The following is a 26,262-nucleotide window of genomic DNA, read 5'->3' as shown; positions in this document are numbered from 1 at the left end:
GTATTGTCTGCTTGGGGACGATGCAAAGCGTTGAGATCTCTTTTTGCTCTCTTCCATGTTGACTCAAAAAGACACTTGTTTGTTCTCTCTAGTACTCTTCTTCCATTGTGTTTGTAGTTCCAGTACCTTTAAGGATGAAGTCAATTCAATACAAATATCTTTGATATACATTATTTATCATAAGAGCATACTAGCCCTAGAGATAGTTAATCCCTAATGTGCTTTTCCTATGTGTTTTGTGACCATTATCCTTTGATTTGTCCTTTCTTTGGGGCATCTCATTGTGGTAATGTGCTTGTCTTTTGGATGCATGCTACTTTAAAGCAATTGCTCCCGATAAGGCATATGCAATCACTTTAATGTGGGGGCATACACTCCACTCAATGTTACACTTTATGCACACACCATGACATGTTTTTGATACTCAAGTTATTTTGCAAACCGCGCCTTTTGCTTTCTAATTTGGTATTTGTCTTTTTCATGACTCATAGTAAGAAAATCTTACTAGGTAAGTGCAGTCATGCTCTCTCTCTCTCTCTCTCTTTATCTTTCATGTGTTGTCCCTTTTATCTTGGTATTAGAGTAGTAAGATCCTAAAGTCCCTAAGGGCTTGGTGTGTCTTGTCTCCCAAATATCTTGGTAAAATTTTTGCAATTTGACTTTGTATTTTACCATGAGTATGCTTAGTCTCATACTCCTGCTAAAGTGGAGGCTAAATGTAGTGTTATAAATTGTATCTGCATACAATTTTGTCCTCTCTTAGACCTCACCTTGGTGCATCGCCTTTCGATGCTTGATGCTCGTTATGATTCTACTCACACCACCTGGAATCCTTCTTTTTCACTTTCTTTAGTCTTGATTGACAGGACCAAGGCACCCAACACTAGTCCTCTAAATTAGGGCCCATTTTGGGTCCCCAAAGCGGCCATCTCAAATGAGTGAGAAATTTGATCCTGTGTTAGCCTATTCTGAAAATTTAATTAATTTTTGGGCAATCAAGTATAAAAGGAGGTCTACCCCTCTCATTTGAAACCTAACTTTTTCAAGAGGCAAAATTATGATCCTAATTCAATTGAAGTGAGCAAGCAATCAGCCATTCATCAAGCATTGGAGTAGAAGTGAAGTCAAGTGTATGCATTCAAGATGGAATCCATGATCAACCTTCTCTGAAGACATTCTACATGAAGCCCTAAAACACTTGCATGAGGATCAAACAAAACTTCATCAAGGTATATTTCAATTGCAAGCACTTTTACTTCAGATCTAGCCTTTCCCTCAAAAGGAAAGCATTTAGCAATCATTTTTATTAATAAAGAGGATAAGTATTAACAACTAGTGAATCTAATCAAAATTTCAGCCCTTCCCTTATTTGGATTGTGACTAGTGTTAATTTTAGGATCAGACTGATAACAGTAAATAAAAAATAACAAATGCAGCACACATAACACAACAGTACCCTAGGAAAACCTCCCTCTTGGAGGTGAAAAACCCAGCAACAAATATATTATATTGTATTAGATCAAAACACAGTAGCAGACTTATAATATTCCCTTGCTAGGGCATAACCAAAACTAGGGCAAACTTATCTGTCATACAATAATCTAATCAATTATCCTTCAAGGGCAGATCGTTGTCACTGTGAATCAATTTGGCAACCCAAAATGAAGGTGATCGTTGATCTAAATGAAGTTCGCCAATCTAAATACAAGTTCGTTGTCCTTGTCTGATGAATTCGCTACACTTTGATCAGTCTGTCAGCCCTAGATAATTTGCCAATAAGGAGATAGTTCCCAGGTCTAGGATGATTGACATGCAGAAGTAAATCATTGATTGCAGAGATAGGTAATTTGTTGATTGTTTATTGATTGTAGAATGATCACAAATCATCTTGTATATATTTGAATTAATGCCTCCAATAGATCATAGTCGGCCTTGTAGTTTTGGCAACAAGAATAGGATCATACCTTTAATTACAAGTTACATATAGGTTGGCCCTAATTACAAGTTATATATGATGCCCAATTAGGGCCAGACCAATACATGTTGACAAGTTACATTATTGCACAAGGGGTTCGCCCATTTAGGGCCAGACCTAATTGCTTTACAAGTTACACAAGTTACATGTTGCCGCCCATGATTACATATTAAATTATATCATCATTATGGCTAAGGTCGACAGGCCACTTAGCCATCAAACGTGCTAGGTCAGCCCCTAGAAGGCTCTGACCTAGCTATACATCAACACTCCCTCTTAGCTAGGGAGGATTCCTTCTCAATAACCGAGTCACATAGTGACAACCATCATGGCTACTCCCATGAAAAATGCAAATGAACAGAACCACCATGGCTACTCCTAGAGGATGGGTCCATCATGGCTGCTCCAATGAATGGAATTACACATGAACACAACCACCATGGCCACTCCCATGGATGGAAACATGATGTCATCTCAACATGACGTTCACCATAGTTGCTCCCAGAGGGTGAACAAACACAAGTGCTAAGTCATGGAATGACATCCACCATGCCTACTCGCAGAGGGTGGGTCCACCATACCTACTCACAGAGGGTGGATAAAAACAGGTGCTACATCATGGAATTTCTTCCATGACATCCACCATGCCTACTTGCAGAGGGTGGATCCACCATGGGTAAAAGTACAAACTTGTGTCTCACTTTCATAAAGGAAAAGGCTAACAACAACAAAACATTCAACTTCAGTGGCACAAAAGTGATATTTCTATTTGGTATTTGAAGATTATGTAAACTGATGAAATGTGTAAAACCGGATGAAGTTTATGCCTATTATTTTTTAAAAAAAATTGGAACAAGAAATGATATGTTTTTTTTATTATTAAAGTCATTTTTTCAATTATTGAAAAATATTGCAAATTAGGGGTTTCACCTCCCACCACAAAACTATATGTAAATAATCTTGTTTTCCTCTGATTTTGAAATATGTTTTAGATGACATCCATAGCTAGTGCAGAAAAAAAAATCTGATTTCGATGGATATTTTCACCGTTATAACAATTCAAAGTCAAAGTTTCCCGAAATTGACAATTTTTGTCTCCCACCAAATTTCCCCTATCAAAACTATAGCAATCCCAAAAAATATAAATATATTCTTGAAGAGGATTCTCTCCTCTAGTGTTATATATAATTTTTAAATTTTTCTGATATGATTTACTACTTTTTTTTGTTTTTCGAATCAGAGTCTTCTTGAATGTTAATATACCTACTTGTAGTATTTTATAATTTTAATATACTAATTCTAATTGAAATTCTATAAAAATTATATGTCAACATTCCTCACTTCAAGCTCTTGGAAAGGGTATTTTTAATTTATTTTTTTTGAAATAAAAATTGATGGTCTAATTCTTAGCAGAACTTGAAAGTTCTGCAAATTGGGGGGGTTTTGTTGAGTAGGTTGCCATGTGGGATGCCACATAGGCAGCCTCGATCGAGTCCCCCCAAGCGGTGGGACCGTCCACGAGAACCCTTTCCCTCATATTTTGATGCTAAGTGCAGTCGTCGGGACTCGACCAAATATACCCCACCACCCCTCCTCCACGTAGGTGCCATGTGGCACCATGCAGACTCGACCGAGTAGCATTTTTTTCCCTCGCACTTAGCCTAAAGTGCGACACAACACTATACTTTCACCCCCATACCTACTCGCAGAAGATGGAACAAGGGCTTTCACTTCAAACTTCTCCCAGAGAAGAGTGCATTACCACCATGCCTACTCGTAGAGGGCGAAACAAGGGCCTTCACCTCAAATCTCTTGCAGAGAAGAATGCATTAACAAGGGTTACACCTCAAACTTCTCCTCACAGAGAAGAACTCATTAACAAGGGATTGCACCTCAAACTTCTCTCTCACAGAGAAGAACTCATTAACAAGGGATTGCACCTCGAACTTCTCTCACAAAGAAGAACTCATTAACAAGGGATTTCACCTCAAACTTCTCTCTCAAAGAGAAGAAATCATTAACAAGGGATTGCACCTCGAACTTCTCTCTCACAGAGAAGAACTCATTAACAAGGGATTGCACATCAAACTTCTCTCTCACAGAGAAGAACTCATTAACAAGGGCTTTCACCTCAAATTTCTCCATTAAAGAAAAAATGCATTAACCAAATCTTCATGATGGCGTGGCTCCCTCTAAAGTTGAAATGACAGGCTCCCTTTGAAGCTAAAATGTTAGGCTCCCTCCGAAGCTGAAATGTTAGGCTCCCTCTGAAGCTGAAAAGAAGGCTCCATCTAAAGTTGAAATGACATTTCCTCCTTTTAGAATAAGAAATCTTTTGAGTTGACATTTGACCTTGGCTCCTCTTGAGGTGTCTTTATGCCAACTTCGACAGAAGAAGCTAGAGGAATAGACCTGAATTTGCACTCTCGAGCATAGTGACCATACTTATCACATCTAAAGCATTGAATGTGAGATAAGTCTTTCTTCCTTTTAGATTTAGAGATAGGATTTGATTCTCTGTCTCTATCCCACTTCCTTCTTTCGCCTCTTTCTATACGTGTAGCAAGAACTTGATTTTCCACATCATAATGATCATGCTCAATTCCTCTTGCTATCAATCTTGACTCTTCTTGAATGCAATCTACACGAAGACGATCAAACTTGGGAAGTTTCGATCTTGCACTGATTCCTTGAATGTAAGATTCCCAAGATGTAGGAAGACCATTTGGAGCCAACATGGTCAAGTACTTTGTTGTCAACAACATGACCAATAGAAGAGAGTTGATCTCTCAACTATGAGATCCTCAAGAAGTAAGTAGTAACAAATTCTCCTTTTTCCATCTTGATGTGATGAAGCTATTGCTTTAAGGCTAGAGCACAACTTGTGTTGTTGATTTCATACATCTCCTTCAAAGTTTTAAACATCTCTCTTGTTGTCTTCAACTTGGAGATGATAGGAACAATGTGGTCCTTCACAGAGTCAACTAACATCTTTTGTGCCTTGATGTCTTTATTTTTTCATTGAATCTTTTCTTCATCTTCCTTAGGCTCGAAAGCTTCACTGTCCACAAATTATGCCAACTCGCTTTCATTCAAAGCGAGCATGATTCTGAATCTCCATGATGTAAAGTTTGATGCTCCATCCAATCTGTCTTCAACCCTGAGGTTGTTCACCATCTTGAATGAAGTGGTAAATAACGTGAAGTAGGAGAAGTGAAGAAAACTACTATCAATCTTATCACAATCAATTCGAACCAAGCTCTGATACCATGTTAATTTTAGGATCAGACTAATAACAGTAAACAGAAAATAACAAATGCAACACACATAACACATCAGTACCCTGGGAAAACCTCCCTCTTTGAGATGAAAAACCCAACAACAAATATCTCAAATTGTATTAGATCAAAACACAGTAGCAGACTTCAATATTCCCTTGCTAGGGCATAACCAAAACTAGGGAAAACTTATCTATCATACAATAATCTGATCAATTATCCTTCAAGGCCAGATCCATGTTACTGTGAATTAATTCAGCAACCCGTAATAAAGGTGATCGTTGATCTAAATGAAGTTCGCCAGTCTGAATACAAGTTCGTTGTCCTTGTCTGATGAATTCTCTACACTTTGATCAATTTGCCAGCCCTAGATAATTTGCCAATAAGGAAATAGTTCCCAGGTCTAGGATGATTGACATGCAGAAGTAAATCGTTGATTGCAGAGATAGGTAATTCGTTGATTGTTTATTGATTGTACAATGATCACAAATCATCTTGTATATATATGAATTAATGCCTCCAATAGATCATAGTCGGCCTTATAGTTTTGGCGCCAAGAATAGGATTAGACCTTTAATTACAAGTTACATATAGGTCGACCCTAATTACAAGTTACATATGATGCCCAATTAAGGCTAGAACAATACATGTGGACAAGTTACATTATTGCACAAGGGCTTCGCCCATTTAGGGCCAGACCTAATTGCTTTACAAGCTACACAAGTTACATGCTATCGCCCATGATTACATATTAAATTATATCATCATTATGGCTAAGACTGACAGGCCACTTAGCCATCAAACATGTTAGGTCAGCCCCTAGAAGCTCTAACCTAGCTCGTTTGATGGCTAAGTGGTCTATCTCTGCAATCAATGATTTACTTCTGCATGTCAATCATCCTAGACTTGGGAACTATCTCCTTATTGGCGAATTATCTAGGGTTGGCATACTGATCAAAGTGCAGCAAACTCATCAGATAAGGACAATGAACTTGTATTCAGATTGGTGAAATTCATTTAGATCAGTGATCACCTTCATTCTAGGTTGTCGAATTAATTCACAGTGACAACAATCTGCCCTTGAAGGATAATTGATCAGATAATTGTATGACAGATAAGTTTGCCCTAGTTTTGGTTGTGCCCTAGCAAGGGAATATTGTAAGTCTACTACTGTGTTTTGATCTAATACAATCTGAGATATTTGTTGTAGGGTTTTTCACCTCCAAGAGGGAGGTTTTCTCAGGGTACTTCTATGTTATGTGTGTTGCATTTGTTATTTTCTATTTATTGTTATCAGTCTGATCCTAAAATGAAGTTCACCAATCTGAATACATGTTCGTTATCCTTGTCTGATGAATACTTGCAAAAAAATTAACTCAAAAAATCACCTAAATTCACTAGGTCGGATACATGGTCAAAATCCACTGATGTCCCGATCTGGCTCAATTGTAGTGCTTTGGGAATTTGATATGTATCAATGGGAACCAACGGTCTACAAGACCATTTGTCAACCCACTCTTGTGATCCACATTCTTCCCACAAAAAATACATGCATGAAGAGCAAAAACATACCATCTGTCTCGTATAAATTACTAGTGAACTTGCATTTGAACTCATAAATGAGTGCATGTCACTCAATCCTGCAACTGTACAACAATGTAGATAGTTTTCAACATTAGATTCAGTGATCAACCAAAAATATCTATGAACCACTAACGCACCTGGACTACCTGGACCCATCATAGAGTTACACCATCACACAATTGTTTCTGCATCTATCAACTCAGCATCACCTTCGTACTTCAATTCTTCTCTAGCTAGGGCTCTTTTTACGCATGCTCCTACACCATCGTGCTCTCCCTTACCATGTCCAGCCTCAATGGAATTCCAAAAATATTGTACACCGCTTGTCATATGCACCCTTGTCAACCAATAAAACATCCTTGCATTCTTGAATTGTGTGGTGCAATTATCTGACCATATTAAGTGTCAGTTGTATTGTATGCTTCTTTCCTTTAAATTATCATAGAAAACTTTAAAGCATCCTTGTACAAACTCTAATGAATGAGTACAATCATCACTTATGTAGAAGTGATACTCTCTTACAACCTTTCTATCCTCATTAGTGCTATCATCTGCATGCATGAATGTTCTAATTAATTGAGAAAAATAGGTTTTAAGGACCCGAAACCTTTAAAAAAAGAGAGAGTAAAATAAACCATTAAGAGTCCAAAGCTTAAGAAACACTAGCAGAAAGACTGGCAAAAAAGCCAGCAAACCAAAAGGACACCTAAGAAAAAAAACAATAGGGAAACAAAGAAAGTGCTACAAAGCTATAGTCTTCAACAGATCCTTCGCTTTCTTCACCAACTGATCATATGTGGCCCCAACAGCTTTGAGATCTTCTAGGTCTTTGTTGGGTTTCTTTTCTTTCTTTTTTCCTCTGGTCCGGGTTCTGGGACCTTGAGCTTCCCCTGTACCTTCAGTGTCTGATTCAATATCTAGTATCTCCTTCTCTTTGTCCAGTTTACTGATCAGGGTATTTGTATTGTTAGCAGAAATCTTCAAGATACTTAAACTCTATTCAGCAATACTCTTCAGGCACTCCTCAAATTTACTGACTTTGCTAGCAGTGTTCGAGAAAGTTTGCTCATTAGCATCAACAAGGTTTTTCCTTTCCAGTATATCTTTCTCTATTTTTTCAATCCTGGGGTTGAAAGAGTCTCTTATATTTTCAGCCTTTGCAACGGCCTTTTTGAGGTCCTCTATGTAATCCACCATGGTCTTCCCTTCCCTAGTGTTGATGGTTTCCAATATCTGAATTTTGTTACTGAGTTTTTTGTTGTCATCCACGACTTTCTTCTAACCAGTTATAAGCCACTCCATAGTGTCAATGAAACCTTGCATACCCTCTGGAGGAGGGATATGGGGAGGATCAATTTTACCAGGGATTTCTTGTTCCTTTTTAGGGGTGTCCTGAATAGTAGTTGTGTCTTCGACCCTAAGAGCCTCACCCATGGTGACCTTCTCCGGGTTTTGTTCAACTTCTAAGGTCCTTTCCTGCTTACAAACCTCCATCTCCTTGGCATTCTCCTCCTTCCTCTTTTTCTTGTTTCTAGTCTGGGTGTGTACTTTGGATTTCTTTTTCAGTGACCCTTGAGGATTCTCCTTCTCTGAGTCTTCAGAGACCTCCTCCTCCGAGGAAAGGCTAATCCAGATTTGTCCTCTAGGTTTTTTTCCTTTGGAGGAAGAAGGTCTTGTTTTAATGTGTTTCCTCTTCTTACCAGTTTCATAATCTGAAACATCCATACTCTCCTCAAAATCTCTCGATGGGTCACTGTCAGTCCCCTCATCCACTGAAAAGGCAGAATCAAACCCATCCTCCTCAGACTCTACAGAGGGCTGCATGCGACCAATTTGATTGGCCTTGAGATGGTCATAAATGAGGACCATCAAGCCTTGGTGCATGGCAGTATCCCCCATAGGGTTTTCTTTATAGGCCTTTACAGTTGCATTCATCGAACAAAGCAGAAAATAAGGAAAATTAACCTTCTCGTCATGCCTAAAGTGATTCAGCAAGACGAAATGGTACCCATAAACTTTTGTAAACCTACCATCTAATGTAATATAGCACATTAAAACAAAGAGGACATCCCGCCAAAGTTTAACAAAAGCTCTGGGTGGGTAGTAAGTTTTACTTAACTTAATCAGTCGTTTTTTCTCCTTCTCAGTTTCCGAGTATCTGTCGATGGCCTCCTTGCTGACTTTCCTGTCTCTGTAGAAGTTGCACCCTTCCCTTCTGAGGCCCGTGGCTTGGGCAATGAGGTCTTTGTCAATTTCCACAGTCTGGTCTCCCATTTTCAGCATACCCTTTCTCCAATTTTTGCAAAAAAATGGGTAACCGTGCCATCCCGTTCATGGAGCTTTTCCATGAATTTTGAAAAGCCACCCTTCTGTAGAATACTCCAGACCTCCTCCTTTTGTTTCCATTCTTTGCAACTGCTTGGCTCATATCGCCTCCTGTTACCACCCATTTTTTCTCTGTTAAGGGGCGTATTTTGAAACTTGCAGAATGGATTAGCCAGAAAGATTTTCGGAACTATCAAATTAACCCAGAAAGCATGGGAATTGATGGACATACTATTATGATAAATGAGGCTCTCATTATTATAATAACTCGAAGTACTCCGATTAGACCTTTTAATTATTATTCGATACATCAAAAATCTTAGGAGTGCTTGTGTATCGGTCCTTGAAGATGATTTGTCTGACATTTTCAGGGAGTGCTTGTTCTCCCGTCCACATAATCATTTCATCCTTGTTAACTGCCACATTAGCAACCCATTCAGTAGAGCTATTAGCCTCTCAGTAGATGTGGGATATGTGGCATTTTTTGAAAGTGTTGATGAGGTCTTTAGCGGCTTCAATAATATTGTTGATAGACCATGATGGCTTTGAGGTCCCCTTTAGACATTTGATAATATTGTTTGAGTCCCCTTCAAGCCATAAGTAAGGGCAATTCCATTTTTTAGCAAGGATTAAGCCTTGGAGAGCTGCCATGGCTTCAGCTTTATGATTTGTTTGGCTTCCAATAGGGACAACAACCATTTCCTTGCAATTTCCTTTCTCATCTCTAAGAATAGCTCCACAACCAATTGGGCCTGGGTTTCCTTTTGCAGCACCATCAAAGTTAACTTTGAACCAACCTTGAGGAGGGGTTTGCCATCTGGCTTCAAGTCTTTTATTGTGATTGGGGTCGGGGTTGTCATTGCACTTCATTTTGAGGTTGTAGTGTATAATTTTCAGCAAAAACAACGATAGAGACAATGGTGCCAAGAGGAAATGTGTCCTTACATAACTTGAATTGCTCATCTAATCATCGAACTCTATGTGTATGCATTATGTACTCATAAACTAGTTTCTCTTAAAACATTTTCATAAATTCAGCTACACATATAATTTTTCACTAACTCACATCTCTTCAAATCTTTTCCGTCTTTAACTCCATATGTGACTATCTTGTATTTTCCAAAAGAAACTAGTTTCGTACCAATTTCATATGTGCTCTCCAAATGTACACATCTTGGTAAATGTTGCAAACCACCACGTATAGCACAAGAAATTTCCAAACAGGGCATCTTATAATAAATGCAACCATCATGTCTATTACATGGCACACTTAAAATAAATTTTCTTGCCGACTTAGGAGGTGCTTGTATATTGCATTCCTGTAAAACATCGTTAGTGTGCAAAGTAGAACAAATATGACGAAAAATATCATAGTGCATAGAAAATTCAATTTGCATCCTACAACAACACGTAGTGCGTACATGATTAATCTTAATATAAAAAGGTTTTGTCATTTCAAACAATTTTTGACAAATTCTTATTTGAGGAAACTTTTCAAGGAATCTTTCATAAAATTTTGTTTGAGTCATATCTAAATAGTGTTTGGCATGTGGCTTACGATTTGTAGACCCGATTCGCCTTCTAACAACATCTCTTTGGTTGGGTGAAACTCTTGTGTTGTCATGCCAAAAATTTCAATTAATGTTCTTAGTGCATCAACAACAACCTTGTCTTTGCATGGTAATCTACCCGAGAATGCCCAAAGAGAATTATTGTTAGGTTCCTCTATTTTTTCCCACCTCTAAAATGTTTTACTTAATGTTGTTCTACTAACGTTTAATGACTTGCTTGTTTTGCTTATCAAATGATCTTTTTTAATTTTCTTTCTCATTATGGTTGATGTAATGACACATCGAGTAACATTAAAATCTTTAGTATGTGATTTTGAACCAATAGCTTGATATGCATCAAATAGATTTCTCACAATAGTTCTTTCGTTGTTACTTTCGGATGATCTTAGGCCTAGAATTTTCATTCTCTCTCTAAAATTCAAATGTTTCATCATTTGAACAATTAATTGACATATTGTGGTTTGATTTAAGTTTTCAAAATAGTTTTGTCATATTCGTTTAACCATTTTCCTACAAGTTCGTTCATTCATTTTTAGAGCATTGGCTTCAATATATTCTCATCAATGTCAATTAGATACTTTGGTTTTCTACGAATGATTCTAGGAGGTGTTAACATCGGTTTATTGTGTGCATTGAGTACATTCAATTCATCAAATAGAGCACATGTATGTTAATCATTTAATTGATTATTCAATATGGTCTTTTCTTCAATTGCATTAGGTTCATACAGTAAATCAAATGTCTTTTCTGCAATTGCATTAGGTGCGTTATTTTCGTTTGGTAAATCAAATTGAGATGTTGAGGATGACATACCTTCTTCTCTCATTGTTCTTATGTCACGTAATTTCTTCATACGTTGCCTTTGTCTTTCCTTTTCAGCCTCTCGTTCTTCCATCGTTCCTCACTTGTTCTTTCCCATGGTCGATATCAGTTATCTAAATAGAATCATATTACATATATATGTAAACAAAAGTTCATAAACAATCAAATAACCATAAATTTGAGAATTATCATTGTTTTTTTGAATCAAAACTATTAAACAATCACAATCACATTGACAAAACTATTAAGAACAACAAATCATTCATTTGAAATCATGCAAAAACAAAAAAATCACTTACTTTTATGTATAAAACAGTCACAGAAGTGCAAATACAGTTGCAGTGGGGCCTTCAACGACGGGAGGGAGGGAGAGAGAGAGAGAGAGAGAGAAAGAGAGAGAGAGAGGGGGGGGGGAGAAGGAGAGAGAGAGAGAGAGAGAGAGAGAGAGAGAGAGAGAGTAAAGTTTAATTATCATTAATAAAATATATATACACACATCTTATAAAGAACTCTTATTGATTTGACATGACTGCAAAATGTGAGAATATTTATTTAACGTGATTGCAAAAATTTGAGAATATTTATTTGAGACCGTTAGCTAGATCGTCAACTTGCAAACAACTTCATCGTGTGGCTCTTAGTATTCTGAGAACTGCAAGGGAGCAAATTGGAAAGAAAAAATGTACATTACCAAAAATTGCCCAAAGCCCAACAACAAGAGGAGTGTGGTTGAGGGATGGTGCACAATGGATTTTGTACACTGATTCAAATGATAAGAATATCAAGGAAAGCATAGCTTATGCTACTCAAACTATGGACCTTGGGATTATTAGGTCTACTGTTCATCCAAATGGTGACCACTACATGACAAACATAATTGTAATACAACAATATAAAGTAAGGGAGATAAAGGGGGTAGGGGGAGGGAAAAAGTAGGGAGGGAGGGAAGGGGAGAGAGAGAGAGCAATATAAAGTAAGGGAGATAAAGGGGGTAGGGAGAAAGAAAGCGTGGGGAGGGAGAGAAGAAGAGAGAGAGAGGGATGGAGTATGGAGGAAGGGAGAGAGGGGGAGCATGTTGGTTTGCTATTCTTTTAAGCAGTATTGGTACTGATTTTTATATTGTAATAATGGTTCATCTTGCCACCTTAAGATACCGTATGACCACTTAGGACGTCATATGATCTTAAAGGGTCATGTGGTGTTATGTGGGATCATACAATGTCCTATGACCCCTTAGGACACCATATGACCCCTTAGGTGTCGTTATGGGTCATGTAATGTGTCCTTAGGGGTCATATTGTTTCCTACCACCCTTTAAGGCACCATATGACCCCTTAAGACACCATATGGTGTCGTTATGGGTTGTATGGTGTTCTAAGGGGTCATATGGTGTCTTATGACTCCTTAGGACACCGTATGACCCCTTAGGTGTTGAATTTTGTAAGCAGTATTGGCACTGTTTTTTATATTGTAATAACGATTCATCTTGCCACCTCGGACACCGTATGACCCCTTAGGACATCATATGCTCCTAAAGGGTCATGTTGTGTTATGTGGGGTCCAGAGAGAGAGAGAGAGATGGGGGAGGAAGGGACAGAGGGAGAGAGAGGGAAAGAAAAGGGAGGGAGATGGGGGAAGAGGAAGACATGATGTCATTAGGGGTCATGTGGGGTTGTAATTGAGCCACACACGTGTCACAACACCATGAGCCCTTAAGACACCATTTGACCCCTTGAGATATCATACATGGTTCGAAGAGGTCATTAGGTGTTATGTGGGGTCCTAAGAGAGAGAGAGAGGAATACAATACAATACAATAAGATATCAAAAGACAATATATATCAATATACATACATACACATATACATATAATACACATAAAATATCAAAAGACAATACACATACACACGTGTGTGTATATATACATAATATATTATACATATATATAAATATATATTATATATATACACATTATATATACATATATACATGAAATATCATATTTTACATATTATACATATATGTATGCACACACCCACATTTTGAACACAGGCAAAAGCGCGTACACATCAATTTAGCTTTAACACCGTGTACGCATTGTCTATTGTAAAGACACCATGTATGTGGTTTTATTTTAAAAATATCTCGTATGCATTGTTTATAGTACAGGGAGCCCATACACGCTTTTGACTGTTTAGGCTTGTGAATAGGCCTGAATGACAAAGCTGCGGGTTGGAAGTTTGATTTCCCTCCATTTCCCTCCTTTTTGACGTGTTTTATTTTATCAACTTGGTTTCTCGACTTTGTCATCATCAGATTTACACTTCATCAAGTAGATATTTCTAAAATTGCCACTATATTTTCACCCATCTTCTGAGCTTTCTAACCATATAATTTTTTAAAAATTTGAACAACAATAACATATTTTAATTGAATTTCTTTTACCAATGTCTCCATAGTTCTTAGAGACATGCGTGTACCATTTTTTTAATAACTTTTAATCTACTTATCCAAAATTTAAAAACTTTATATATTATTGTAGTACACTTGATTCTTTACAAACAAAAAAAATTTAAAATGTATTTTCGATTGTTTTGGTGCAAGTTATGCTTCGCGCATGAATAGGCACCTGATTTTCAGGATGTGCTAAATTGAAAAAATCATATAATTAAAAAACAAACAAAAAAAAAAAATACACAACTTCTAGTGCTCACTCTTAACTATCTTTTTGCCAAAGGATTTGTCAAAATACTAAATCTAACTATGACTTTTTTGATGCGCACGTCAGACATTATGTTATGTTTTTCAGAAATAATCAGGGTCTATTTTTCATGTGCGAAAGATTTGACCCCCTTAATCTTATCCAATTTTGAAAAAAATTAGTAGTTTGGAAACTAGATTTAGAGTATTACAATCTTTGTTCTTTGAGTATCTTCATATTTTGAGTGGATGACTCTCAACTTTCACCTCCAAGTTCATATTTACCTGATTTCAAAAGAAGAAAAAAAGTGTCAACTGATACCCCTTTTTGCACACCATCTTGGTGCACTTACCCTATATATATATATAATAAAACATAAAATTTATAATTTATAATTTTATATAATTAATATATATTAAAAAAACATTAGAGATATCTATACATTTCAAATAATAAATTAATATTATACTTATTTATTTTATACAATTAGTCGATAGGCTTCCCCTACGAGCTTGCAAGCTACGAACAATGATCTCATGTCGTCAAATGAAAACCAACGACCAAGAAACAATGAACTCGTCATCATGTTATTTTAGTTGTTTATGTGGTATGCAAGTGATTATCCTATTGGCAAAACCCTTACCTGTTAACGATACAAGTGCTAGTTAATATTAAATAAACATGTATTTAAAATATCCATACTAAATACATTCCCAAATGTCAATGGGCCCTTGGTTTGCTAGTGAAGTTGAATGGCTCCAAACGAGCCACCAAAATCAAGTCATGTTGAGTGCAAGGGTCCAACATTATAAAGGATGAGGTCAAGATCGTGGCTTGGATGAATTCTGTGAAATGGGTACTGATGCTCTACAAAAGGGGAAGGTTAGTCAATGATAAATAATACAACAACACACAAGAAACTGTTAGTGTTAATCAATCAAAAACTAATCTAAACAGGCATATCAAAAGAAATATCAAAAGTATGACAAAATATATAACTAAGAAGATAAATATGATGAGGCATCTCCAAATGCCTCCTAACATGCTCTTGATTTCTTCTCCTTTGTTCCTCTCCTCTCCAAGTTCCAAAATAGTGTAGCTCTTAGCAGTTTTTTGCACTATGGATGCTTATGGAGGATTGAGATTGAAGTATTTTGCTATAAATGTGAATAAAAAGCTAATACTAAATACTATTGATGCTAAAATGATTTATTTTATCCAAGATGACAAGATATTAGTGGTTTATGCTAAATGCTCTTTAGAATTCACTATAGCTTAAATGCATACAAGTTTTCAAGATCTGGATTATGAAGAAATGGGCTTTATTTATAGGAAAAATGGAGCAATGGATGGTTGAGATTGAGCAATCTCAACAAGGGTCAGGATTGAATGATTTCAAATCTATGTGAGGGCTTTCAACCCAATCCCAGGATGACATGTGTCAATGTGAGATAGGTTGAGAGGAGAGGGAATAAGCATTAAATGCTTGACATGACCTTGGGAGTTAAGGTCAAGGTTAGTTGAATGAATAAACTCTTTATTCAAAGAATAAAGTTTTTATCCAATAGATAAACTCTTATGCAAAGGTAAGAGGGGATAAACATGGTCAAAGCAATAAATGCTTGAGGAGACAGGTTGAATTAACCATAAATGGTTATGTAAGAGCTATTAATGGTCATGTAAGAGCCATTAGTGGTTTTGGAAGACTTTGGAGGTTAAATTGTTGAGCACACAAAGCGTTAAATGCTTTTCAAAGACTTTGAAGTCTTTGAGAAGTGACTTCAAGTTGCTTAGGAATATGACAATAATTAGGGAATGGATTAGACTAATTAGGAAGGGGTTAGAAGAATCTAGAAGGATATTAGATTTGCAAATGGGTTTGGTGGGTGAGAGAAAATACGATTTGTATTTAAAATAAAATGTGCAAGTTGCATTTTTAGGAGAATACAAGTGGGGGGGGTTTTAATGATTTAAATAAATGTTTATTTTAATTTATTTAAAAGAGGAATAGGGGGATTTAATTATTTTAATTTATTTAAAAGAGGAATAGGGGGATTTAATTAAATAAATAGATTTTATTCATTTAATTGATTTGTGAACTTGGTTTAATGAATTAATTAAAATAAATTGAATAATTTATTTAACTAATAGGAGAATGTTTGAAGATGAATTAATTAAATATTAATTTAATTAACTGATGGCTAGTGGATTTTTAATCAAATAAATAGCAATTATTTATTTAATTAAGCTGGACAGATTTATGTGACTACAGGTACCCCTTAGTCCTTGGCTCTTAGCCGAAGAGGTTTCAACCTATATGCTTGTTAGGGTGGCTAAAACTACTTTACGAAGACCCTCACTAGGCTGGTGTGCTCACGGGCTTCATGCCTTTGTGGTGCCCCCATATCAAGGGGCTAGAACTACTTTGTGAAGGCCTTCACTAGAATCTGTGCTCGTGGACTTCATGCCCCCATTAACGAACGTGTCTATTTCGGCTCCATAAAGACAGTACGGATTGACTTACACATGTGTTAGTCGCGTGTTTTACACCGTCGATTTTGCAATTAACGATCGCGATTGACTAACCTATCACTAACACGCTGTACGAAAGATCTGTTTTGGAACTAGAATAGCCGCGACCCCATATCACACAACTAAAATATCTACACTAAATGCATTTTCTATATTGTATTTATTATTAATATTTTTATTTAAATCTGATCACTACGTTATTGTTTATCATTTATTAGATCCTCGAAATCAATCACATTATCCTATATAGGGTGCACTTTTTCTAGCATTTATTGAGTGTATGGGAGAGGAAATCGGATTCTTTTCTGTTACAACTAAAAACTTTACCGTTACCTTCTTTCTAAGTCATAAATGCTTTCGTGGGTGTCACTTAACGGACGAGTAAAAAAATACGGCGGCAGACAAATCGTTAAATGATGTCTCGCAAGAATCTACGTTACCCTCGACGGGAAAAGAGAGACCGTCAAATGACGAAGTTTGGCAATTTATTGAAGCAAGGTGGTGAGTCACCATAAATTAAAAACATAAACACTACATGTGCAGGCACGCTTAAAAACGCACATAACCACGAGGTACTCCACTGCAACACATTCAGGGCCTCTTTTTTTTTTCAGAGGTCTCGAGTTTGACGCCTATAGTTGCATTGTGCTATTCCTGTAGTGGCCATTTGCTGCTTCTCTGAAACGAGTAAACAGTTTCAATCATGAACGGAGGCAGAAGTAGAAGAGGAGGAGCATTTTGCTCTTGTCTTGTTTGGGCACTGGCATTTCTGTCCGGTTAGTTATATTCTATTGTTTACAGCATGATACTGTGTTTTTTTATTGTGGAGGGTTGAAATGTTAAATGCAGCTTTGATGGTATTTTGTTTTGGTTTAAGTTCTCTGGAAAGATTGGCTCTGTGCTGGTGGTTCGTCTTCATTAGCTTGGCTTCAGAAATCCTTTCAATGAAGGTTTTCATTATTTGCAGTAGGAATGTTACGAATCTGTTTGTATACACTGTCTTCAGATCTAGCTCCTGGCCTCAGCAACTTTACACATCTATGGCCTTCTTTAGTGTGAGATCATTTAATGGGAAGGTTACCATCCATATTCTGCTGAAGTGTTGGAAGAACAAACAAATGAATACTGTAGAAGAAATGGAGATTGAGGAGAATAGTGCCTCTGAATTGCTTTGCTAAATGATCTTTAGGATTTGTGAAGAATGCTGGGCCCTGGCCATAGACTCCCATACATTTCCCTTATGTTAGCTAAGCAGTTAAAAATCCTTGATAAACTACCCTTTTCTGAAGTTTTTTGGAGAAAAATGGACCAGCAACCGGTTCAAATCTAGGACCTCAGACGTCCTAGGTACATCCCCTAGTTTACTAAGGCAACGGTCATATGGAAGTTTTCGGCAGTTGTTGCTGAGCTTTTTTTGGACTTTTGTGCAATAAATTGGTCTGTAGCGTCAAATTTTCTGCCTCCACAATTTTTCCACATTTTTCATCTGAAAATATTATTGTTAGGCTTCTCAGACGAAATCTCCAACAGAGAAACTTAAATTTGGTTTAAAATGCACCTAAAAATGAGTGGATGTTGCAAGAATCCAGCCCTGACTTGACAATACTTGCTTAAGAAAATAGGGGCTTCATATTTTAGGGTGGAGATTCATTTTATTTCATTTCCCCTGTTCTAGAAATTTTATGGTAGCGCTTGGCAGTAAAAAAGATGGGACCGCATCTTAACTAGTGAACCACTGGCCCTTTACAGGTTTGAGTTTAGAGGGAACCTCAGCCAATACATCTCGCAAGGAATGGACATTACACACCTGCATACCTTCCCAACCAAATGCTCACCGTCCAATGTGTATTCTAAGTCATATACGTGTTTGTGCCTCTTACACTCATCATATAGGTAGCCCTTTTAAATGTAGCCCCAATTCAGTCCTGTAGTGAACAAGGGCGATGAAGGGTTATCATCCTTAATTTTATTTTAAAGAATCCTAACGTTTTTTCCGTTTTAATTGTTGTGTTTTACTATCTTTTCCCTTATTATGCCTGAAGAGTAGGACTCTGGAGTGCCAGAGGACTAGTAGAGGATGACAAACATGTGATCTTTTGTTGTTCAAAGAATGAGCAAGATTAGAACACTCCACAAAGCACACTGATATGAATAATTTACACATATGCTAAGCTTATCCCTCATGAAGCCAGGTAGATGCCTTAAAGGCATCCTATATCTAATACATTATGGATGTCATGGAACTTGGCATACGGTTCTAGATGTTTTTGAAATTGAAAGCAATTTATCTGTAAATATTGTGGCTTAAATTGTATGTCATTTTATGGTCCCCAGGATCCAAGAGGGCCTCCTATGGATATTTAATATAAGTTTTATTTCATTTTGCATCTTCAAGATGATATTCATCAAGAAGGATATACAATATGACCTGGATAGCACAATAAAAGCACCCCCCATAGAATATTTACATTGTGAAGAGCCTAAAAATGTCTTCTATGGAACGCAACCAACTAATGCTGTTGCTTGATAGTCATGCTTTACTGAAATTGTGCTTTACCTTGTCAGAGAAGCACTAATCTTTTACTTTTTGAACACTCCTGTTGTCTATCTTGGCCACTAGTGGACAATAGTTCTAAAGTAAATTAAATTTAACTTTTAATGGGATTTCTCCTAGTCTGTAAAAGTTACTTTGATAAATTTCCATATGATGCCCCTTCTTACATTTGCTACTTATGTTTTCCAGGGCATGTTCTATCAAATGCTCCATCCATGATAAGTGCTACCAGTGTAGGAATTAATTATGGACAAGTAGCAGACAACTTGCCTCCAACTGATGAAGTAGTTGGTCTCCTACAAAGCAACAACATTAGCAAAATAAAACTCTACAGTGTAAATGCGACTGTTCTCAAAGTATTTGCAAACTCTGGTATAGAATTAGTTGTTGGCATGGGAAATGAATATCTTGCTAGCATGACTGCTCTTGATCAAGCCACTCAATGGGTTCGGGAAAACATCCAGGCTTATTTGCCAGCTACAAGAATCACAGGTATAGCAGTGGGAAATGAAGTGCTCACAGGAACTGACAAACAGCTAATTGCAAACCTGCTTCCTGCAATGAAAAACGTTCATTCTGCCCTTGCCAGCATTGGTGCAGACAGGAATATTACAATCACCACTCCCCATTCCCTTGCTGTGCTTGGAAACTCATTCCCTCCATCGTCAGGTGCCTTCAAGCCAGATCTTACAACATCAATGAAGCCACTTTTAAATTTCCTGTCCCAGATTGGTGCTCCATTTTTCATAAATGCTTATCCATACTTTGCATACAAGGATCAGCCAAATCAGGTGTCTCTACAATATGTACTGTTCCAGCCAAATGGAGGGGTGGTTGATCCAAACAACAATGCTCACTATGACAACATGTTATATGCACAGATTGATGCAGTTTACTATGCACTTTCTGCACTAGGATTTGCAAATCTGGAAATCACAGTCTCTGAAACTGGCTGGCCTTCAGCGGGTGACTCCAATGAAGCAGGAGCAACTCCTCAGAATGCTCAAATCTATAATGGAAATTTGATTCAGCGATTGGCTCTGAACCAGGGAACTCCTGCGAGACCAAAACTTGTTGTAAAGGCTTACATATTTGCATTATTCAATGAGGATATGAAGGATGGCCCAAAGTCTGAAAGAAATTATGGGCTTTATAAACCAGATGGAACCCCAACTTACAGTGTGGGACTGGCTGGAACTTTGCGTACTGGTTCTTCACCTGTTGGTTCTTCACCTGTTGGAACATCGCCTGTTGATTCGCCTCTAAATTCCACATCTTCTGCGCAATCCCCTACTGAGTCTAACGTACCATACTCAATTTATTCCTATTCTAAGGTACGTTTATTCTCTATAGCTGGGAACTAGATCTACTTCAGAGTTGTTTATATATTGTAAAGGATGTAAAAAAATGTTTTATAATTTCAAGGGAAGAGAAATGGAATTGGTTTGTATTTTTTCAAGTTTTATTTCCTCTATTTATTTTGAAAATAGCAATGTGAAAGCAATTTCTTGATTGAATCTCTACGGTTGTTTACACAGGGAAACCATTTTGCGTCCCCTGTTGCCATTCATCGCGAGATATTGAGCGTCTGCTCTTTTTTTCTTGGTTTTCTGTTTCTTCAATGATCAGAAACCCATGAGAGTGAGGTCAAATTTTATATTCGCTCCATCAGTAACTCAAATGATGAGAACTCAGACGAAACTCTATGATGGACTCAATTTGCACACTGGTGGAATTGATTCAGCATGTAGCTGCAACCATACTAACACATTGACAACTTGGGCTTCCTTATGCATCAAAGAAAACATATATTATTAAAAGGCATGATGCTAATTTCACAGATGTGAGTTTGGAAGCATCTGCATCATCTCTGTAACAAGTCCGAGTAAGCTTTTTCTTAATTAATTGCAGTTCATTATTTTTTGTGCACTGTATTAATCAGACTCAAGTTTTTGGTGACATTGTCTACTGAGCACTTGAGGCTAAATGCACCCATAAGTTAGAAATGTTTGGAGATGTGTTTGAGTACACACCTTATTGAAGACCTTTAATGCTAGATTTTTTTCTATCCATATTGATTAGGCCATTAATTCATTGAACTTTCAATTATATAATTGGGATTTGTATAGTATGCAGTTCATAATGAAAGTGATGCTGGTTATTAAAATCTAGAATTTTTTGCCCTTGTCTACAATTGTCAAGATTATATTTCATATTTACACACTATGATGACTATTGATTTCAAAAAAGATGTTTCCAAAAGCAAGAGTTCCTCACAGCAAAAGGCTGCAGTCTTATGTACATACCTGAGCCAAACAGCTCTTGAAATTCCAAAGCTACTCGTGCTCTGCCAGCTGAAATTATAGCGACATTTTATGTTTTTATTGTTGTCCCACAATTGCATTTTAGAAATAATGTTAAGTTTGAAATTTGTTTGTATATGCTCAAATTGACATTATTTTATAGTTGCGTATCTTTCATGCCTAAAGATTTACTCGTGAGTTCTATGATGTAGATTTGTGGGTATCAATTGCATTTTTGTCATGGTCTGTTGTATGAGAGATTACTCGGGAGTTGTATGATGTAGATTTGTGGGTATCACTTGCAGAGCATGCTAATTAAAAAAAACTCTGTGATATGGACATTTTTTCAGGCAACTTTAAAAATTGGATTAACTTCCTTTAAATTAATTTACTTGGCTGAAGTGAAAAATCATATTGAAAAGGATGATAATATAACGTAACCACTATGAGAAGGTTGGCCACTCATCTGAGATACTAGGATAAGAAACAGTTGAGGCTGAAATAGAGAATGATTCTTAAATTCACTATTCTAATAAATATAAAATTATTAATCATAAATCTTATATTTATTAAATAGCATTAATCCTAAATCTTAAGCAAAAATAATAATTAACATAAATTTAAAACATAAGTAGATGATAAAATAGCATTTATCATAAATCTTATGCAAAAATAATAATTAACATAAATTTAAAACATAAGTAGATGAGAGGTGGCCAAGTATAATTTTAAAATTTGAAGATGATTTAGATGTCAAAGTAGTATTGTTAAGATCAAGAATTGTACTGATGATATGGAGAAAAATACAAATCTACACATTTTTCAAATAAGTTAATAACTAAAATAGTTAATTTTAAAAAGCAACACATAACTATATAATATTTTTCACATTTTCCGGAGTAAACTATTATAAATAATAAATGATTTATCTCCGGAAAGTAAAATTAAAATTTGCATCGAACAATAAAATAGTTGGTAAAAGGAACTGTATTCACAGGGTTTAGACGTCAACTTCTCGGGGTTTTCAAGAAAAACTTTTGGTAACAGAGAACTGTCATCACACGTACTTGTATGCGCCTCTGTATTTTCCTCTAAATTTAGGTTGGTTGCAATTATTAGCGCCAAAAATGGCGGACTAGTTGTCGAGCAGTAGGGTAACAAAATGATGTGAACTGTGAAAAAAGTAATGATAAGAGACAAGTTTAGTGAAGACACTTTGAATTGATGCGACGGGCAGTTGAGCGCATGATATGAGTTTTCAAACACCTGCTGTAAGGCATTATCAGTTTTTTACAGAGGGGGCGTGAATCTACTCATAACATAATACAACCTTTCAAATTTTCAATTTAGTCATCAATAACTGCGTCTTCATTGCATGTCGCCGCTAAGAATGCAATGCATTTACACTGCAATCTGATTAAAATAAGAATCCCATACTGTTGATTTCTTTTTTTTTTACTAGGAAGCGGCTAAATTCTACATAGAACGACAATACTGTACAGTTGTCAAAAAAATCTTCAAATATAATAGATTTTCTGGTTAAATCTTCATTCTACATTTCCGTTACTGTTAAAAACATAAAAATCTTTTAAAAAAAATTTTTTTTTTTAAATATTGTATTTTAGAGATCTGAAAGATTTTTTTGGAGTAACATTATGTGTGGAAATTAATTCTTATTTTACTGGGAAGATAGAACAACAATACTGTACAGTTTCAAAAAAAATTAAATATAAAAGATTTTCTGAAATTTTCAAGAGTTAAATCTTTATGATCAGCATTTTCTGTATTTCTGTTGCTGTTAAAAATACAAAAATCTTCAAAAAAATTACTGTATTTTATAGATCTGAAAGATTTTTTGGAGTAACATTTTGTGTGGAGATTAGCCTGAGCCATTTTATTGAAAGCTTAAAATTAATTTTTTTTATTAGATTAGTAGAGTATATAGCATATGATTAATTTTGTGTCCTTAAGTTTCTAAATGGTATATTAGATTTTGATGATTTTTTTTGTTATTTTGGTATGTGTTTGAAGAATTTATAGCTATGGTTTTGATTTCTAGATAGTATGTACTTAAAAGTCAAAAAGTGAACGCTTTAATATTTATGCATGAATATGCACTTTAATATTTGTGCACAAATATTTCAATAATCATGTGGACAGTTATTGGCCCACTAGATATTCATTAATGGACTTTTAATTATCTAAATCCATTGAATATATAAGTAGGTCTTAAGTGGAAACAAAGGTTCCCATTCTTTATGAAATGGTCAAAAGGTAATGATTTTTTATTAAGGCTGTCAAGAGGTAAGAAAAAAAACAAGAAGAAACAGCACAATCAAAATAGAAAGGTACATTTGATAAAAAAAAATTCTAATCAAATTATATGTCAGTAAGTGGAAAAAAAGACAATTAAATATATTTAATTTAAAATATAAAAAATATTAATTTGAACTTTTTTTAATGAATTTTTTTTTTAGTAATCTATAAAAGTTTTTTAACAGAAATTCAAAGAAGCATAAAGCAAAAAAGCTCTGTAATTTGCACCATAGTTGCTCAATCCGAATCGTTCTGGTTCGGCTTCTTCAACTCCATGTCATCGATGTCCGCCAACGTCTTCCCTTTGGCCGCTTCCGTCTTCATCTTTGGGATGCAGTCCAGGTTTCCAAAGTCTGGGTCACCTTCCAGACTGGCTAGGAACTGCACCGCTCTCCCCTCTCGTAACGGTCCCGGAGCTCTCTTCCCACCTCCATTCACGCCACCACCTTCAACGCCTTTAGCACCTCGTCTGTTCGAATCAGCTTCACACAGAGCTTCATGGCTTCCCAGCCAATACGGGCTCGTTCCCTGCATTGCTCCTTTAGCCGGCTCTCAGGTCCTCTGACGAACAGTAGAATCTCCTCGTTAGCTTCTCCTTCCCAGATGCGGATTCCAATTTGGGGAATCACCCATTCCAAAATAGAGTCCAAATTGATTAGGAAATCCCCATCAACGAGCTTTGTCATTGTTAGTTTTACTTTCTCCACTTCGGGTTCAAATTCGCACGCCCATGCCATAATCAAGGAATAGACTTCCATGTTTGTTCTATACCGGAAATGGATATGCACCAATTCCTCTCCCAGCATCAATCTAGCCACACACCACAACTTATCATCCTTGTATTTGAAGAGACCCTGCAAACGTTTGTCTGAGACCTTTCCCAGAAACGGGACCAATTTCTTCTCTGTGCAAAGCGTGAAATTTGCCTCCATTAAAAGCTGCTCGAAACTTGCAAAAAACCAGAAAACTAAACTGCAAACACCAACAAGCTTTGTTAAACCGGATTTTAGCAAATGCAATGCGCAATAATCGAGTTTGTAATAAATCCGCCATCGTTTGCGATGTGGTTTAAATGCATGATCTGTGAAATAAATGGAAAGATATTTCACATCAGATTTCCTGCCCTCCGCCATTGTCTCGAACCAATAGCTGTGCTTTGAACTGTCACATTTATTACCAAGCCAGTGGCATTGATTTCTCATCCTTGCGAGCCGTCAAGCCTGCTTGCTTGTTTAGCTTTCCACAAACTGCATTAATACCACTGCCATACACTCCCATTGCCCTTCCACCATCTGGCCACTTGATCTAACAAATCACATCTGACATTTGAGAGGAGATCCACCACTACGTTCGCACCTCTCCGGACGTGGGAAACTCGAAAAGCTTCAGATGAGGTGAGTTTTTCTCGTATTATCTCTATCCAATGAGCTAATTTCCAGGAAGGGGTGGTACCTTTTGCTATTGCATTGATCACTACTTGGGAATCCCCTTCCAAATGTAGTTTGGACACTTTCATGTTAATAGCCAATTCTGTAGCCATTAGTGTCGCCTGTGCTTCTGCTTCGTTGTTTGACCCATTCTGAAGTCGTCGAGCCCCTTTGAAAAGGATGATCCCCTTATCATCTCTTGCCACTACTCCTACTCCGGAGATACCCGAATTTCCCTTAGACGTCCCATCGAAGTTGATTTTAATCCACTCCTTAGCTGGCGATTCCCATTTTGGCTCAGTTTTTATTGATTCGGATAGGGGACTAACCCTCCAGGACCCATTAACGGGTTGTTAATGAATAGTTTTTTGATTCAATTTAAATTTTTGTAATTTTTTATATCCGATTTGAAGAATTATTTCATTCAATTAAAAAAAAAAAAATTGTTTTATTTGTATTTGAAGAAATATTTCATTCAATTTTATTTTTTAAATAATTATTTTATTTATATTAACTCTTCCAATTATTTCATTTAGAAGGGTTATTTTATTTTTTTAATTTCTTTAAGAATCATTTTTTATTTTTTATTTTGTTGGAGAACTATTTTTCAATTTTAGTTTTTAAAATATATATCAGCTATGTCTAAGTTTCTATATAGAAAAATGAGAGAAGATTCTTTATACCAAAAATAATAAAATCATTACTATTAAAATATAGCAAAATCATTATTATCAACAACAATAATTAAAAAAATATTAACGTAGTATAATGTGAAGATAGTAATAAGAAAACAAACTATTTAACTAATAATATTTTTAATATAAATAATTAACAAATTTATATATTTACATTGAAAAGAATAAAAAATTATATT

At 36.2% G+C, this 26,262-nt stretch overlaps 1 protein-coding gene and 1 long non-coding RNA gene across 2 annotated transcripts in view; one reads left to right on the top strand and one right to left on the bottom strand.

Annotated features, from left to right (window-relative positions):
* LOC131045480 (uncharacterized) overlaps window positions 1-21,719 on the bottom strand; it is a 34,410-nt gene extending 12,691 nt beyond the window's left edge. Inside the window, exons 1-2 of the long non-coding RNA XR_009105816.2 lie at window positions 21,649-21,719; window positions 11,547-11,668 (exon numbers count right to left, since the gene is read on the bottom strand). This is a non-coding gene — a long non-coding RNA (uncharacterized LOC131045480). The remainder of the gene's footprint in view (window positions 1-11,546; window positions 11,669-21,648) is intronic.
* Window positions 17,068-21,271, top strand: LOC131045479 (glucan endo-1,3-beta-glucosidase 14). The gene is made up of 3 exons (XM_057979065.2): window positions 17,068-17,564; window positions 19,532-20,676; window positions 20,881-21,271. The coding sequence occupies exons 1-3, from the start codon at window positions 17,492-17,494 to the stop codon at window positions 20,965-20,967; spliced, it is 1,305 nt and encodes a 434-aa protein (XP_057835048.1). The 5' UTR covers window positions 17,068-17,491; the 3' UTR covers window positions 20,968-21,271.
* Window positions 21,720-26,262: the final 4,543 nt, after the last annotated feature.

This window comes from Cryptomeria japonica, chromosome 10 (assembly GCF_030272615.1).
Source record: "Cryptomeria japonica chromosome 10, Sugi_1.0, whole genome shotgun sequence".
Lineage (NCBI taxonomy): Eukaryota > Viridiplantae > Streptophyta > Pinopsida > Cupressales > Cupressaceae > Cryptomeria > Cryptomeria japonica.
Note: the sequence above shows the minus strand (reverse complement) of the source record. Positions and strands in the feature narration are given on the sequence as shown.

Bases quoted from the DNA above. Each gene is read 5' to 3' on its own strand.
- LOC131045479 (XM_057979065.2), top strand. From the start codon at position 17,492: ATGAACGGAGGCAGAAGTAGAAGAGGAGGAGCATTTTGCTCTTGTCTT. The intron at 17,565-19,531 runs GTTAGTTATATT...TATGTTTTCCAG, and splicing joins GGCACTGGCATTTCTGTCCG to GGCATGTTCTATCAAATGCT. The intron at 20,677-20,880 runs GTACGTTTATTC...TTGTTTACACAG, and splicing joins CAATTTATTCCTATTCTAAG to GGAAACCATTTTGCGTCCCC.